This window comes from Aptenodytes patagonicus, chromosome 3, assembly GCF_965638725.1.
Source record: "Aptenodytes patagonicus chromosome 3, bAptPat1.pri.cur, whole genome shotgun sequence".
NCBI classification, from domain to species: domain Eukaryota; kingdom Metazoa; phylum Chordata; class Aves; order Sphenisciformes; family Spheniscidae; genus Aptenodytes; species Aptenodytes patagonicus.
The window spans coordinates 87,674,358-87,690,780 of record NC_134951.1 but is presented as its reverse complement, the minus strand read 5'-3'; the positions used below and the strand labels follow the sequence as shown (position 1 = coordinate 87,690,780).

Genomic DNA, 16,423 nt, shown 5'->3' with positions numbered 1-16,423 from the left:
CCGAATTTAAGCCGCTTGTTTATCAACGAAGTAGCTTTACAGCCAAATTCTACTCTGTTACACTGGGAGAGCTCCCATTCAGTCAACTGGCTTACACTGGAGTAACTAAAATTAGCCTTCGGTCCATAAAGCATTAAAAATTGAGTGCTTTTCCACAGATTATTTTCCACCTCTCATGCACATTATGAACCAAAAAGAAAAAAAAAAAGTGATAAAGATTAAATTGCTCTTAATTTCAGAATTTAGATTGAATACAGTGGCTCATCCTGCTATTTGGCTTTTCATTAATATAAATAATATTAATGTTTTTCAATGATTCTGTTACTGAATTTGTGAATTCTTGTAAAAGAGCAAGTCTTTGTGAGGAGAGCTCCTATGGTGTATGCCTAACTCATCCTACCAGTGAGAGTGCTGACATGGTATTTAGAAGATTCAGAGCATCACCCTTATTTCACCTGGATAAATGGAGGTTTTGCCATTGGGTTATACACACGCACAAACACATACATATATCTCTATATATCTTAATCTCCAAGGTAGAGCTAACAGATCACTAACATTTCTGTAATTCATGATGTGTAAAAACCAAAGTAGTATTTTTTTAGGCATATTGTCCAGCTGTTCATGGTACGGGTTGACTCTGATTGCTTCCACATTAATATTGAAACTCATTCTCAAAGAATGGAGGCATTTCTTAGTTTAAAAGGGTAACACGAAGTCTAATTAGAAATAAAATTGCTGATTCTGTATGTTTCCCTAGATTTCCTTAGAGGCACAGTGTTTTTGGTGATGGATAATCAGGCTGAGAGTTAGAGGGTGGAGAAAGTGTATTCTTACCAACACAGATCTGCACAAATGCTAGAGTAATAATTGCAGCCTCTCCTATAACTGTAAGGAATGACAAAGCCACAGTAGAGCTAAGAATTTTCTGGATTTTAAACCTGCCAAATTGATGCCTCAATAAAATGAATGCCGTACCAGCCCTGAGGACCTGCATGTATGTATTGCCTCTGTGTGCTGTTTGAAGACTACTGGTTTTAACCCCAGAAGTAGATATAGTCAGTGACTACAAAAACTTGGGATAAATATATGTATAATCTATATAAAAATGTATCCACTAACATCCTTCACAATATCCCTAGGGTACTATTGTTACACAGGTGGCTGTAAACTGCAGAAACATACAAAGCATTGGGGTTGGGGGCTAAGCCAGGTTTTACCATCAATGTGGCATTTACTCTTCTGATAACTTACAACCTGAAATCTTTGTACGTTAGGATTAAAAAATTATTTTAGTAAACAATAACAAAATAATTTTAGCAGAACAACACTTGTGCCAGCAGCCAAAACTGGTTAACGTCAAAAATCATGTACTTTTAAAAGCGTATCTGTAAATTGCATTGGCTTTTCAATTTGAAACAGGTTGGTTTTTTTTTTAACAAATTATTCATAAATAACTCTTTAAAATAATGGAATTTAATAATAGAAGCCAATAGTCCAGATAACAAACTTAGGTTAGTCATCATAATTTAACATTTTTTTTCCTACTACTGAAAGAGGAGCCTGCAATTACATATAAATATCTCTAGAGCACTGTCAACAGTACAGATTAATTTGGCTGTTGCATGCCTGTTCTTGTATCATTCTTTAATGAGTGATACAGAAATCTTTGTTTGTTACTTAACTAACTGACCAGTCCAGAAAGCCAGCAATTATTTTGGCAAAACTAAATAAAACTCTATCATAAAAACTAAATCCAGAATAAGATAACTTTAAGCAATGGCCTTCTCTAAAACAGTGGATTAACTTTCTAATCAAATTTCTATACTTAAGTACAATCTATATCTTATCTTGCTGTAACCCTGCAAGCTGCTAAATTCACTGTAACTAATGATAATGTGAAGAGTTCAGGATTTTGTAAATTTCCACTCAAATACAGAACTAATATTTTCAAATACTTTTTACAAATCAAGTCTACACATGCCTCTTCTCACCCCTTTCCTGGCCCCATCAAAAAAACAGCCATCTTTGAGGAGGACAGAGACTTTTCACGAAGATCTACAAACTATCTGGTAATACACAGCCAGTTAGTTTATTGTTTGAAATAGCAATTAACCCACAGTCTCAAGGGGTTTCCCGCCTTCTGAGCACAAGGCTGCAGATGAAACCGTTTTCCTGCCATGGACGATATATTCCTGTCCAGCAAAATATTATTGCTATCTCCCCACGAAAAGATACAAAACCTTTTTCTAACTGATGCTCTACAGCTGCTCCCCCAGGTGAATAAAGAACTTCTGTTCCAGATCACAAATGCCACTAACACAGTGGAACAGTAATCTTCCCCTCCCTGACAGGGGTTGCTAATAGTCATGGTAATTGTGCGCCTGCCAGTACCGTGCGGCAACCTTGTTTATTCTTCCTCATTCATCTGCTTTATACATTTCAAACATCTTTCTCTAAGGAAGTTCACGCTGAGTAAAATACTTCTGTTTCAACATAAGCTCTTCACCTCTAATGTATTTCAGTAGAGTTAGGAAATACCTCCCTGCATTTTCTTTCCCAGATATCCTATAGATAGCTTTCAACTGTCGGCAGCTGACAGTGTGTTGCTAGGCCAGTTCCTTAAAATTCTGAGACTGTTTTGGAGTAGGAATAATTAACCAGCAGCTAAAAAGTTAAAACTACTTTCTTTGCCAATAATTATATCGGTTTGTTCTTTTACAGTTGTACAGGAATGTCACAATTTTGACATTCATTTGACAGAAACATTATATGGAGAAAATATAAGAAATGACACACACATCTTATATAAGCCTGTGGATAATTAGTTTGCCTTACAGGACTGCATGATATGGGAATGTTCCCACCACTCTGGGAGCTGTGCTGTGTCCAAGTCAAACACGCGCCACAGAAACAGTGAAACCTTGCTTTCTCTAGATTGACATATTGAAACTGAGCCTAATACGATTGGTTTCAGGCTGCAGCTTATCCCTCTGCAGGGGCACTGGCAGGGTCTCCCTGCCTGGCTGCTTGTTTCCATAAAATGTATAATAATTTAGCTGAGATCTCTACCTCACAATCGGATTTGTTGGCAGATAAGCACACGCACACAAAGTGCAAGTGCATAAATCTTGGGTTTTTTTTTAAACAACATTACTTACGTTCATCTGCACCTGCTATAGTCACAAGTTTGACAGAGTTAGTAGACTCATTTCTTTGTTAGCATTCCTTCGTCAAAAGTGATAGGTACTACAGGAATGACAGTAAGACTCCAGAGATTACTTTACTTCTGTACTCTTGATTCAGACCATGCAGTCATACACTACGCAGTGCGGTTTGTTAACATTCAACTATAACACACACATACTAAACACAGGAACGAGGATACAGGTGTATAGCTAAGATTTGTAGTTAATTTTTCACCACCTACAAAAACTTTTTTAAAAAACGTACTCCTCCTTTGTACTTTGCTTTTCTTTATTTTTACTGCATTCTATCTTTGTTTCTCCTCATGTTCATTGTGAAGATACTGCTGTATGAAATTTTTATATTAAAAATTTTCCTTTTTTTCACTATACTGAATTTGACCTCTTATTTTGCCATTTACAGACCATAGTCCTGACATTTCCTGTTTGTCTGGACACCCATGGGTACTTTTCAAAAGTTACTTGCAACAGTTGCCTCAGACTTGAGCATATATTGTGGTTTTAAGGCAGATCTCAGTAGGTGAGAACAGAATGTCAGTGAAGCATGACTTGCAAGGAAACATAATAACTTGTATCAGGCCTAACGACAGCTGCATAAAACAGGGTTTTGGGCACACAAGTTCTTCAGGTGTAGCAGGCCTGATAAACAACTGAACTCGTGCTCCACTACTTGCCTGCTTTTTGTACTTACATCAGGAGGTCTACTAAAAGTTCTTACTCACAGCTTTGCCTTGCTATATCGTCAAATCTTCCTAACTAGGCTACCTCAAGATGTTCCATTGCTCAACAGGCACTGCACTCCCACCACTGCTGTTTGCCAGACTTAAACAGAAGTTTGTGACGTATTGATTCCTCCGGTTTACTCTCCTAAGTTTAGAAAGGACTCATTCAAATGTTAATTTGGAAAAATAAATAAAGGCAAAAGTTTCAAGGGCAAAAAATTTCCAGCAATTCACGTTTCAGATTACTGAAATCTAGTTCATGAACTTGGCAAAGCAGCTAGGATTTACCAAGCTTCTCCTAACTTGAAATGTGAAGCCACCCTGTTTTGCCTGTTCATTCACTGAAATTGGTCCGTAATAATTTCTAAGATACATTTTTACATGGTTGATGACTACAGATCATGATATCTGTGTACAACCAGAGTGCATAAGCTCAATTCTAGCAAATAAGAGCTAAATAAAAAGCACTGATGGAGCTAATACAAGAAAGGTAGCAGGACTTTATCTGTTTCAGTTCCCACTGTGTCCTCTCTGCAGGCCAGAGGCAAGTTTGGTAATTGCAGATTTGTTGTATCCACTAAAAGACGGTTTGTCACTCTCTGGTGCACCCAGATCTCTGTCCACTCTAGAGAACAACATTGTGATTGGGCAGAGGTGACTCCGATGGGCATTATTTAACTTATTTGCTAATACAGAATGTTTTTAATTCCCATGTTCAAGGCTTTCTTTGTCTGCACATAGAAAGAAAATGTTAGAGCTTGCAAATAAAACTGTCAACATTTTTAACAGCAATGCATATTATGAAATCACAGAAGATATTTGTTCTTATGCCACATTGAAAAATCAAATATATATGCCAGACTCTTTTCATGAGCCCAGGAAGCTGTAAACTATGATTATCCCTCTCCCCAGTAAAGCCTTGTCCTCAGCACTGGCTACAATATTATAATGTCACGGCAAATTTCTTTAAAAGAAACAGGCTTAGTAGGCACTCCCAGCTTTGTAACATGCTGTTAGGTTTCACTTGCAATTGTAAGACTGTTTCTTCTGCAGCTATTTCCTGAAATTGATGTCACAAAGAAATCCTATATTAGGATTTTTACACTTTTTTAAACATTTTTATACCACTACCAAAGTAGCATTCATAGGTTGAAATCAACACTAAAACATAAAATAAGATTGAAAATACCCTAGAGTTCAGAAAACTGTATTAAGCTAAATTCAGCTCTGGTATAGCAGATAATACTTACGTATACAAGGAGTTAATTTCTTTTTTTTTGCCTCAAAATTATTCATTATACATTTCTACAGCCAATTCCTTATGCTTCTAACACGGCAGTCAAGAACTAAACTGCTGCGGACTTTTGATGCAAGCAGGATAAGACTTTGTCAGAGGTGAAGAAATAAAGTACTTTCTGTAACTAATATAAAATGTTCTGAACTGACAACTTAGAAAATATGATAGTTTACATCTAATTTGCATAGTCCTTTATGCAGTGCAAGTGTGTGGCAGTGCAAGTGCTTGATTCTTTCAAGGTTTTGGGGCTTTTTTTAGTACTCATGACAGAAAATTTGCTCCAGAATCAAAGCTATAAAATGCAAAGAAATAGAATGAATTCACCTGAATCTGCTAAACAGAAACAGTTGCTTTGTGAGAAGTACAAACCACCTGTGATAAAGTATGGAGTACCGATAGTGAGAGCAAACCATGGCAACATAAACATTAGCTGTTCTGCCATTTCTTCTCAAACACCTAGTAAATTTATTGGTCCACTGATGCTGAAAGTAGGAATAGATTCTCATTTAATCCTTCCCAAATGATAGGTCTACTGCATGTACTCCAGAGAGGAAAGGAAGGAGCAGTTACATAATCTCTCTAGGACCAAACTATAAAACTACTGCCTACTCCATTTCATGGTCTCTGTAATTCATAGCTATCAATCCTTCATCTTTTCAAGCCATTTTCAGCTATGCAAAATCTGTGACATACTGGCACTTAAGGAGAAATACGATGGAAAACTAATTTGAATTAATTTTTAGGTAAATAACAATGGCAAATCTAAAAACTTTTAAGGTCTCCAAAATAGTTTCCTCGACCTTAGAGCTTGCCTCCATACTCCAGTAAAGGCAGAACTCTAACTTAGCACCCTCTAACTGAAAGGGTGTAAGAAGAACCTGGGTTAGCAGAGCAACTGAAAAGAAAATCCTAATTCCAGCAACTCTGCACATGGAATCAGTGCAACACTCATGTTTTCCTACAGGAATATGAATTTTTGCAATTCTGGAAATGAATTACATATATACATTTAACTGTTGGGAGCAAAAGATTGTTTCTGAGCTGTTGCCTTTCTGGGTTGTTTTTTCTTAAGATTTTGAAAGGAACTGAAGAGAAGCAGCAGTAACAGTCTTAGACTAGTTCCAATAGCTATTGGCAAAGCATAGCTAGACAAATTCAATTGATATCATACCGCAACTTTCAGCCTCTCAAGTGCCAACCACTCTCCCTAAGGGGGCAGTAAAAAATTAATATATAATAAAATAAAATTAGGTGCAGCTAAACTGATCTAACAGCAAGCAGCCACCGGAACGGATGGTCCTACCCTCTCTTCTTCCTACCAGGATATCTACCCTTGCTCTCAAAGGGAACGGGTAGGAGAATCAGACAAGGCAACGCCGTATTTCCTATCTCCCTGTACTTCTTGCTGTTAAAAAAAATTATGCGTGCCCATCTTCATATAAATAAAAGAAGCTGTGCTGAGAGAAAAGGGCAGTTTAACCTGAAAGGAAAAAAGCCACCTCTAAACACTCAACACAATTCACCTCTAGGGCACTTCCCAGCACTTCGCAGCAGCAGGAACACGGGAAGTCTCTACAAGTACTTTTTGTCTCTGTGAGACACCCGGCCGAAGGCTGGACGCGAGCGCCGGTGAACACCGGACGTTTCAACTTCCCGGCGGCGGCCCCCTGCCGCCCAACGGCGGGGCGGGGCGGGGGAACCTGCGGCCTGCGCCGTTGCCTAACGCAGCCACGTAGCGCAGGGCTAGGGCGGCCCCAGCCCGTACCGCCGCACGTTACCAGCGGCGGCCGCACGGGTGGCACCCCCCGCGGGACGGCCACCGCTCCCCACCACCGCCCCGCTCGTGCCTCCCCTCACGCGTCGCCGCGCGCACGCGCCCAGCGGCCTCCCCCTCGCCGCTTGTTTTGGAGGCGCGCGTGGTCCTCTCCGATTGGGCGCCGCGCCGTGCCCCGCCCCAGCCCTGCCGCGGCGGGGATTGCGCGCGCGCGCGCGGACTACAGTTCCCGGGATGCCGCGCGGCTGCCGGAGGAGCGGGCGGTTGGGCGGCCGTGCGGGCGGCGGCGGCGGCGGTGGTGGTGGCGGCGGCGGCGGCGGCGGCTGCGTGAGAGGATCGTGTACGCGCGTCGGTGCTGTGGCGGCGGCAGCGCGCGGGCAGGTTGAGGTGCGCGCGGCGCCCCCGCCCGACAGCTCCCGCCGCAGGCAGGAGCGGCCGCGCCGGGAGGAGACGCTGCCACCGCCGCCGACCCTCGGTTCGTCCCGTCTCCCTCCTGTGGCGGCGGCGGCTGCTGCGCGACGGGGCGAGGGCCGCCCTCCCCTGTCAGCCGCGGCGGGCGGAGCGGCGGCAGCAGCATGAGCGGTGGCGGTGCCTTCCGGAGCGCAGCGGCGAGGGCACGGCTGGCAGCGCGGCTGCTGGCGGTGCTCAGCTGCATCCTGACAGCGGAGGCCCAGGTAGGAACAAGCGGCGGATGGGACGATGCGGCAGGGTCCCGTCACGGCTGGGGGGGCGTGGGGAGGGAAGGAGGGAAGAGAGCGTGGCGGGGCAGGGATGCCCCACCGGCCGTGGGTAGGGCTGCGGACCCCTGCCTGAGGGGAAGGAAAGCAGGGGTCCTTCCTGTCGCGGGCTGGAGGAGGCGGTGAGGGCGCTTCGGAGAGGCGTGGGGGAGAGGGCAGCTTCGGGCCGTGTCTTCTGCAGCCTCCCCGGTGGAGAAGTCTGGGGATCCCTCGCTGAAGTCTGTAGCCCATGTCCTTCCTGTTCGATACCCTACGGCTGCTACTTGCTGGGATCCAGCCCGGGGCCGGGTGGTTGGGTGCCTCCCGTCTGTGTGGCCCCGGTGCTACAGTGAGGGGAGAAGTTGGTTGACCTGGGAACCACTGGTAGTACCCTATATAATGGTCCAGCTACACAGAGGAGTTGTTTAATCTAGCTAACACTGCTTGCTGTTGGTGGGGTGTTGTGTTGAGGAGCTCTGGGTTGGATCATACCCTCGGCTTTAGGCAGAAACTTTGGTGTCCTTATGAAGTTGGTGAGAAGCTATATGTTTGAATGGTAGTATCATTGCCTGTCCTTGGCTTGTGTTTAGGTCGTGTCTGTTTGCCCACACTACAGAGAAGGATGAGAACGCGCCTTCTTTCTGTAAACTGCCTTCACAGCTTCAGAAGGACAAGTGTCTGTAGTTGGGAGTTTGCTATTCATCAGCAGTATGACCGTGACTGAAATAATAGCTGGTGTCAAGAAGGGAAGGATTTCAGCTAGGCCAAAGACATTAGAGTGAGTTTATATGGAAATATGATGTCCACGTGGAGCAAAATTTGTCTTCTGTATCTGATTATTAGTTTTCTTATATTTTCTAAATTTCTGCTTTGTATAACATGCTATATTCGAAGTGACCATCCAAGGCAGTGACTAGAGTAGTCTAGCATAGATAGCTTTTATTGCAATTTTTTTTGTTGTAAGTTGAGGTTTTCTCAGGTTTAAAAATCCCTTATTTTAGTAGCTATTTTAGTGTAACTAAATGCTAATTGAATTGGGATTCTTAAAGAAGCCATTAACAAACTGGCATGGTTTTCTTATGACGCTTGGCAGAGAGATTGGTTGTTGGTATTTCATAAAATTATTAGCATGTTGTATTCAGAGTTTAAATACCTAGAGTTTGACTTGCGCAGAGAAAAGTTAAGCTAGCCATAAGTTCTTTGAGTCATGTTACCTATAGCTTTTCTCTCATTCTGCAGCTATGGCGAAGTAAAACACGAAGGAACAAAACAAGTCATCCCAGGTGGTCTTCTAATTGTTGAAGCAATTAAAGTACAGCAACCTGATAACACTAATAAGGTTGTTTGTACGAATAGACTGCTTGTTAGTATATGAATTTATTCAGGTTTTTCTTAATGTTGAAGTGCTGAATACATTTCTCTTTCCAGATTTCATAAGGAGAAATTGATGCAGGTTGGACATTGACCTTTTCTTTTGAAGGGTTGATTTATCTTGGAGAAGATAAGTTAGAAGTTTATCATTTCCAGTACAGCTCTGGTATCTGTACAAGAACCAAACTAAGTTCAACAATACGTGGAAATACTTTGTATAAGCATATTGGAAATATAGAAGAAATAGCAGCTATTCAATGTCAGACAACTTCTTGAACACAAATTATAGTAGGCTAATGCTTTTAGAGTTTATAGCAGAGTTCAAAGTAATTAACAGATGAAAAGAAAGCTTGATACTTGGCCATAGTGATAAAAGTTGTGATAACTTACAGTACAGTTTGGCTCTATATTTGTGGACTAAGTTAACTAGTATAGTTCAATTTAAAAAAGGCAAAATACCAATTGTGTGAATAGCAAAGTAGGTCTTGCAATACGTAATTTTAACTGTGTAATACACTGTTCTTATTTTGGTGTCTCCAGTTTGAAAAAAATCACTGGAAGATGCAGGTGGTGACAAAAATGAAACAATTTTCTGCATGTTCTTAGAGTGTTCCATCATTACGCAAGTGAGAGCACTGAAGACTATACCTGGACTAATAAAAAACCTCTAACTGGGGTACTTGAAGCCTGTGTTGCTGTTGTATTAGTGTGCTATGAACTGACTCCACTGATGTGCAGTATTGGTATTTCATATGTGCTGTCAAGCCATTTTATAAATTGTGGTTTGGTACAGATATAGCATAGTTTAATTTTGGAGCATGCCTTCCAAGGAAACATTGATTTTGCTATTTTATGTATACAGGGAGCTAACTGTTTCAGTTTTGAAAAAGTTGAGAGAAAGAAATGGAGAATTTAGTTTGCTTGCTCTTGTTACTTTCATTTTTCTCTTAATAATTTCTTAGACCAGTTCTAGTTTTTGGGGAGGGTTTATTTCTGAAACTTTGTAATGTTCTGAGTAACTGTACTGCATTTTGAAAGATGTTCTTAGGATTGAGATTTTATCAGGGACATCTGGCAAAGGTGTGACCTCCATTAGCTTGCTATCTTAGTTGAATAAAAAGACTGCAGCTTTTTATTTTTCTGTGGGGATTTGTCACTGAGTGTAACTACTGCATGTTTATTTGGGACATTTTCCCCAAAAAGAGTATTTTCAGTTTTGCTTAGATGGTAAAAATATGTTTGTAAGCAGGTGGTCATCGAAATAGTTTCCTACTCTTTATCTTCTGAGTCCATAGAAAATTTCTTGGATCTTTCCTACTGCTTTCAGCTTAATAAATTATTGCTCTTCACATAAGGTTTATCCTGTTTATACAGTTTAATAATATTTGAGCAAAATGCTCAGAGTTATCTTTTTGCCTTTTTATATTATAAAGAAATGTACTGCTGTTTGTTTTGTGGTATGGTGTTACCTGTAAAGACTGCAAAATTAATTTCTGCCTATGTGTGACTGATAAGAAAATTTGAAATTTTTAACAAAATCATTATAGATTAAAATGCATGGGGTTTTTATTTCTGTAAGTATCAATAATAACAAGTTTTGTCTTCTGACTTTGAAGTTGGCAGCCATGTGGGCTATGAGCTTTCTTGGCTTTGTGAAAAACCTCTAATTGCACATAGGCTCTTTCATAGCTGTTTGCCCAGGTTTGAAGTTAGATAACATTAACAAGGCAAGCATAACAGCATGGAAGACTTTGGGTAAAGTAACTTCCCTTCAATGAGTTTTACTTCATTGCCGTATCTACTCTGCAGAATTGTGACAGCCTATTTAGTGCCTCAGGAAAAGTAGGATCTACAGGAGGTGAATTTTCTACTTAAATGCTTCATTGCCATACCCTCACCTCTTTATTCTCATAGGGGGTTGGGGGAAATCCATTTTCCAGGCCTCCTTTATGCTTCATAAAAGAGCAGAAGCCTACAATTCGGTTTCTAGTGATTCTTTTACATCAAGCTTGATTATATAAGGGTATCTGTTCTGTAAAGTAGTGGAGTGATTTATCATGCATAAAACAGATTAGATGATTTCATAATCTCATCTATGTGAAATCTGTGGAGGGGAAAAAAAAAGCCACAAAATATTTATCATCTGCTTTTGCATATAACCTTTTAATAGGTAGAAGTTCTTCTAAACCCATGCAAGATAGAAGATGTGTGGGCTTTCCTGTTTTGTGTGCTTTCTAGGCCATCATGTATGTCGATGAATTTCTGTCTGGCTGAAGAATAGTAGTAGTTAACCAGCAGTGTTTGGTTCCATTCCCTTAGATATGGTCTATAGCCTTCAAACTTACATTTGAAAGGCTTTTCAAACATGTTTGTAGTTGTTTTAAGAAGCTATGCTTAGGAGCAGTTAGTTCAGATTTAATGAAATTTATCATACAAATGTTCATAGAATCAGATTTTCACTGATTTACACCTTTCACTAAGACACTGACAGGGTCTCAGTAAAAGCGTTGCTGTAGCTTAGTCTACTAAGTTAGTTGGGCCTGTCCTCTCTGCTACTTGCACAGTCCTGCCTTCCTTTCCTGTGCTGGCAGTAGCGCTTCTGAGCTTGTGTGCACTCCTTTTCATAGAGGTGGTCTTTAGCTAGTGCAGTACCTTGAACCAGCTTGCTGTCCTGGCACAAGAAGAGGGATGGGACCTGGAAAGTTCAGACTTAGTTTCACAATAGATTTACAGCCTTACAATATAGGTGCCTGCACCTGGTTTTCCTAGTATTTACTTGTAGAATTTAACTGTGAAGTTACTAACTTCTTGGGCACAGAAGTACGTATTCCCCTTTCTCCCATGCCTCTAAAGAAACTAGCTGGAGTGTTCTTACGCTTTGAGAAGAATTAAAAAATAAGATGACAATGCATGATTGTGGTGGTTTTTTTAGGCAATTCAGCTAATGAGCATTTGGTGGGGAATACTTGGTATGCAACTCTGATGTGCTAATATACCATGTGTTCGTAGTTTGGAAAATCTTGCTGCTCATTCTGCAGAAGGTTCTATATGCTGAATCTGTCAACAAATTTCAGGGCTGAAAGTATTAATCTGGCTAACATTGATTCAGCATCGCATTTGGAGGTGGACTTAAGCTTAGAAAAAGTGCTAACGTCTGTTATTTTCTAGTTCTGAGTGTGTAAGGTATGTTGTAGAGTATTTTAATGATGAGAAATAAATTATTTGCTATGGAACTGCATTTCTTTTGACTGCCATCTTTTTCTCTTTAGAGGATTTTTCTGTAGTTAATATTGCATTTCTTGATTAAAATAAATTTTTGTGTATTTTTTTAATAGCTCACGGGGGTCCTAGATGATTGCTTATGTGACATAGAAAGCATCGATGACTTCAATACTTTCAAGATCTTCCCCAAAATACAGAAACTGCAAGAACGTGATTACTTCAGATATTACAAGGTACAATTAGAAAGGATTTTCCTGAATAATTTAAATAAAATCCAGAAAATATAGGGAGGATTACGTATCAAATTACCTTGTCTATATTAAGTTGTCTTTTAGAAGCCCACAGCTCTTTAATTTGGTTGTAGCAGGTTTTCAGTCCCTGACATTTATGTTGGTAATAGGTCGTGTTTGCTGTGTTAATCTTGGAGTCAGTGACAGTAAATCATGACTTCTTTCATTCAACTGATAAGTGGTAATTTTAAAGGTAGTATCTTTGTACTGCTGTATCTAGAAAAGGATTGTATATTAGCAACTTTCTGACAATGTGCAGTACTTGTCTTCTAAGAAATGTGTGTAATTTGAAATGGAAATATTGCAATGATTTCCTTTTCTTATAAGTTGCTGTCTTAGTTCTGATTTTAGTGTTTGCTATCTAGAGAACCATTATTCCTTTGAAAAATAGGTAAAAATATTCAATTTTCAAGTAGTATGTAATATCAATTTTTAAGACTTTAAACATTTTTTTCTCTGTATTAGAATCTGATGAGCAAAATAAGACTTTGAAGTCTGATACTTCTGTTTTCAGATATGCTTAACTTGAAAATGAGGTTGCATTTTGACTGTGCTAACCAGATGGTTGCCTGCCGCTGGAAGAAGGAGATTACACTCCTTTTAGGGCAGACCATCCTGCTCCTTCCCTGCTTTTAGCTCTTGGGCTTGTCTGACTCTGCATTAGGCCAATGCATCTCTTTAACCTAAGATTTTTAGCTTAGATGTTTGGGTTTGGTTGTTGGGGTTGTTTGTTTTTTTTTCCTTTTCCCCAGGATGTAGTAAGTTATCTACCTGATCTGGAATCAGACAAGTATTAAACTCGTGCAAGAAGGAGTTATGAATGTGAGGAAGGAGAAAAAAGTGCTAGAATCTTCCCTTTGTAGTCTGAGCAAGCAGTAATGTGTAACTTTACCCTGAATCTCCTCCTGCTACATGATACAGTTCTAGCTTCACTTTTCAGGAGAAACAAGATATGTGCAACTTCAGTGATAATACAACACATAGTAGTGGTAATTAGATTCTCCAGAGGCACAGAAAGATACAAAACAAAGTATTTGAACAGGAGGAGCAACAGGTATACAAGGTTTTATACAACAGTAATTTAATCCTGCAAATTTAGAGCTAATCTTCATTTCAACAGCAGTTCTGCAGATCATACTTTAATGTTGTGTTGCAATCCCACCACATCTTTCATACTGATCTTCCTAATAGATGGGCAATTACAAGGGCCAGTGTGCAGTCCACCCATCACCACACATTATTTAGTACTTTCAGTTGTGATAGAACAGAATTTGTGTTGAACAAGCAAACTGAATAAGTAAGTCAGAACATTTTTCACCCTTTCCCCTCTGAATAAGCAACAGTTTTTTTGATGACCCTGCACAGAATCATGGAAGTGCTATTAAGCACATAGATGGATGTGGAAATTGTGAGGATAGGCAATGATCATCTAGGTCACCTACAGTGTAGCTAAATACTGAACAAACATGGGGGGAGTATACTTGTTCTGGGAGTGAAAACACTCCTACTCTGAAGTAAGTTAATTTGTAATAGGAATTTGGATCATGAACTTTTGTAACTACAGTCACAGTATTCCCATTGTGTTACTAGTTCAACAGCCATAAAAGAACTTGAACTTTAATGTATAATACTGAATGGACTAACTAGTTTTTATTTAAAGGCCGAAGAAAACTTTCTTTTTAAAGTCTTGCTGAAATTGTGCTAGGTGGTTTCTAGATAGTTGGTGGAACACTTCTCAATGAAAGAAATAAAGGAATAAAAGATTTTGTCTCTGTATAGTTTTATACATCAAAACACACAAACTATGGAAGCCTTATGATAAGGAATCTAACTTTTAATGTGTGACAAGTATTGAATAATACTCTAAACGATAATAATGAAATCTAATGTTTCAGGCCCTGAAGAAAGTAGAAGGATGTTCTGTGTAGTCAGTGCATGATTGGTACTGATTAAAGTACAAGTGTTATACAGCCTCAGTTTGTCTCAGAAGTGTGTGTGCGCATGCTGGTTTTTAGTGCTCTTGAATCATTCTGGGACTAGTATATCTTGATTTGCAGGTGTTCTTTCTAAATTAATCTGCAGTTTAGACAGCAGTATTCTTTTATTTACAGTGTTTCTCTGTGTAAGAACAGCGACTGCCTAGTAACTTGGATCTTCCTAAGTATGTTAGCATGTTTTATTGTTAGAGTTTACTTTGAAGAAGGTTGTAGTCTAACTATGTTAGCTGGTCTTTTTTTTGGTAGAAATTGGTGGGAGGGGCATGCTTCATGTAATAGGTCTTATTGTGAAGGTGATGTAAAATGTAACACTTTTTTGTGCTTTATTTAAAAAAAGATGATGAGTGAAGACATACAAAAAATTCTAAAATTTTACATATTTTTTTTCTAGGGATGGTGTTTGTTGATTGAATAGAGGAAATGGGGAGGAAAAAGCAACCTAAAATCTCTGCTTTTAATGTATCTGTGCTAGCGGGGCTTGAACTGTAACTAGAAGATAGTTGTCATCACTCCTAAGAAGTCGTACTATCTGCTTAATGTCTTTTTAGGTTTTTTTGACTGCGGAATCTCTTTTAACATTTTAAAGCTGAATTTATAATTCCCAGTCATGCTGAATAAGTACATTAAAATGGAAATCTGGAAAACAGTCTTTCCTTCAGATGTTATATAGCAGTTAGCTTTGTATGCATGTTTTGAAAATACAGAAAGAACTTGCTTGCTGAAAGGTTTGGTAGGGGAATTTAGTATAATAAAGGGCAGTTGAGCAAGTCAAACATTAAGTTTTGCTCTTTGGGGATCTTTTGTGGTATTGACAGAACATTTGAAGAGGGAATTCTTTTTGTTTTGCTTTAATTTGGGTACGTGGTGCCACAGAACAATTTATCCTTCAAGCATTAAAGGTTGTTTCTTTACTTCTGGTACATAGCTTTGGTATTTCTTAGCTGTCAAAATTAAGAGAATAGACTGGAGGGAGAGTAATATCTGGCTATAATTCATCTCAGATTCTTCATATTGTGCCTGCTTTGTATCAGAAGCATATTGATCTAGTTTTCCTTATGCTTAGTGTATTATGTATAATGCTGGGGAAAAAAATTGAATTTTATTCATATTTTTTTATTGCTGAGGCTTTGGTTTGACAATTCAGTGAACATAGCCATTGGGCTTCTATTACTGTATTCCCCCAAAAAACAGGCCACTTAAAGCAAATCACTGATCCAGTATAAATGTACTCTGCCAGTTAAATGTGTTCAAAGCATAAAGGTTTTTTTTAATGGAATAATTGTTCAAGACGGCTCAGTGATTTCAATTTACTCCAAATTAAAAGATTAAGTAGTGTGTTTCTTTTATCGTAGCCAGAACCCTTCAAGTACCACATGCAGTGGACTCCAAGTTCATCAGAACATGGGATTTAGAGTTCAGTTGCCAATTCTTTGCCTAAGGGGCTGCTCTGGCACTACTGTACTAGATGTTTAAGCTTTGTTTCCTGACTATGTTTCTCCTTATGTAAAGTGAAAGTATAGGATATAAATTACATTAATTAGAAAAATGTTCCTACACATAAGGGGAAAACGTGTTTTTCTGAAGACTAAATTGATGAAGTGTTTAGTCTCAGTTTTTTAACCTATTAGGTATAGTAACACTGTTCTTTATAGTGTGTGACAATTTACTGTACAGCTTGTATGTATTTTTTTCCATAAGCTAGCATAAGGATTAGTTTTCTGACTTAAGATTTATAGATCTAAATAATTTTTATAAGCACATTTATAATTCTTAAATTTTTGTGTTGAAACTGCTCTAGGGCCTGATGCCATCCTTGGGGTATTAGGCT

The 16,423-nt window shown here is 39.3% G+C and overlaps 1 protein-coding gene across 3 annotated transcripts in view; it reads left to right on the top strand.

Moving 5' to 3' along the window:
- The first annotated feature begins 7,384 nt into the window (after positions 1-7,384).
- The window catches only part of ERO1B (endoplasmic reticulum oxidoreductase 1 beta), a 29,072-nt gene continuing 20,033 nt past the window's right edge, over positions 7,385-16,423 (top strand). For all 3 annotated transcript variants that reach the window (XM_076334161.1, XM_076334163.1, XM_076334162.1), the window contains exons 1-2: positions 7,385-7,673; positions 12,422-12,541. In XM_076334161.1, the coding sequence (XP_076190276.1) occupies positions 7,575-7,673; positions 12,422-12,541 (219 nt within the window). In that variant the 5' untranslated portion in view covers positions 7,385-7,574. The remainder of the gene's footprint in view (positions 7,674-12,421; positions 12,542-16,423) is intronic.